Below are 1067 nucleotides of genomic sequence, written 5' to 3'. Positions count from 1 at the left end.
AACTAAAGTAATCGCAGTCCTTACAGCTCACCGGATCACTCAATCGGTACGAGTGACGGACGCTGTGTAAAAAGGACAGGGACGTAATCAGCGCAAGTTGTTGACTTGCATTTACTAGGAATTCTTCGAAGACGAATAATTGCAATCGTCTATCCCTAGCACGACACGATTTCAAAACATTACCCTGACGGTTAGGGCCTAACCCTACCGGACAAGGAAATGCTTGTTGATCGCTCTATGATGAAGGATGATGTCCTGATGGATATTGTTATCAAGGTATGTTCTTTATTATTAATAACGGAGAAATGCGGGCGAAACACATATGGGCAAAAGTGCCTCTGTGTGAAATATTCCGGGGAAAAATACAATGCAGCAAGAAAGTAGCGAAAAAGTGCGACTTGCTGGAAAGAACTTCCAAATTTGCGACTTCCAAACAGAGAGTAGCAAGTGCGCAGGAGCTAATAAGTGGAACTGTCGGAAATTATTGAATTTGGCAGATCCGCAATATTAGCAACAAAGTGGGATTGCTGGATTGTATCACATTGTGGACCACATATGAGTCAGGTTTCGTTCAGGGGATTCTCCAGGGAAAGATGAAACGAACTAGCCTTCTATCATTGTCAATGATTCATTGAATATTAGAACTCAGAACTGTTCAATTCGCGATAAATTCACTAAACAGAAACTACGATTTCATGGGAACACACGTTCCCACGCGAGAAAAACTAGATCGCATCATTTAATGAGCAGTCCTAGCCTGAGTGGTGGCAATGAAGTTGCTGACCACACGAATGGAGTACTCGTTGTACTTGGCGAGTTGCCTCTTAGTAGAGGTAATCTGATCACCTTCCAACCTGTTAACCAAGGTCACACATACGCAAGCAGCGGGGATCTTGGCTCGCTGGCAGAAACCCATAAGAGCGACACTCTCCATCTCGATGTTGCGGACACCAGCATCATGGAGACGATGAAGGAAGTTAATCTTATCCTCCTCGGTATACCAGGGAGTGAGAGCACCATCAGTACGGCCCTGACCCTCGAAGAAATCATCAGCAGCCATGGTCTTA

The 1067-nt window shown here is 44.7% G+C and overlaps 1 protein-coding gene across 1 annotated transcript; it reads right to left on the bottom strand.

Annotated features, from left to right (window-relative positions):
• Positions 1 to 739: 739 nt before the first annotated feature.
• Positions 740 to 1060, bottom strand: Pmar_PMAR006485 (uridine phosphorylase, putative; the record flags this gene model as incomplete). Its single annotated transcript, XM_002787019.1, has 1 exon — positions 740 to 1060. The coding sequence occupies one exon, from the start codon at positions 1058 to 1060 to the stop codon at positions 740 to 742; it is 321 nt and encodes a 106-aa protein (XP_002787065.1).
• Between the last annotated feature and the right edge of the window lie 7 nt (positions 1061 to 1067).

The sequence above is a fragment of the Perkinsus marinus genome (genome assembly GCF_000006405.1).
Source record: "Perkinsus marinus ATCC 50983 genomic scaffold scf_1104296930488, whole genome shotgun sequence".
Classification (NCBI taxonomy): domain Eukaryota; phylum Perkinsozoa; order Perkinsida; family Perkinsidae; genus Perkinsus; species Perkinsus marinus.
The sequence above is the reverse complement of the archived record's forward strand: the minus strand, read 5'-3'. Positions and strand labels throughout refer to the sequence as shown.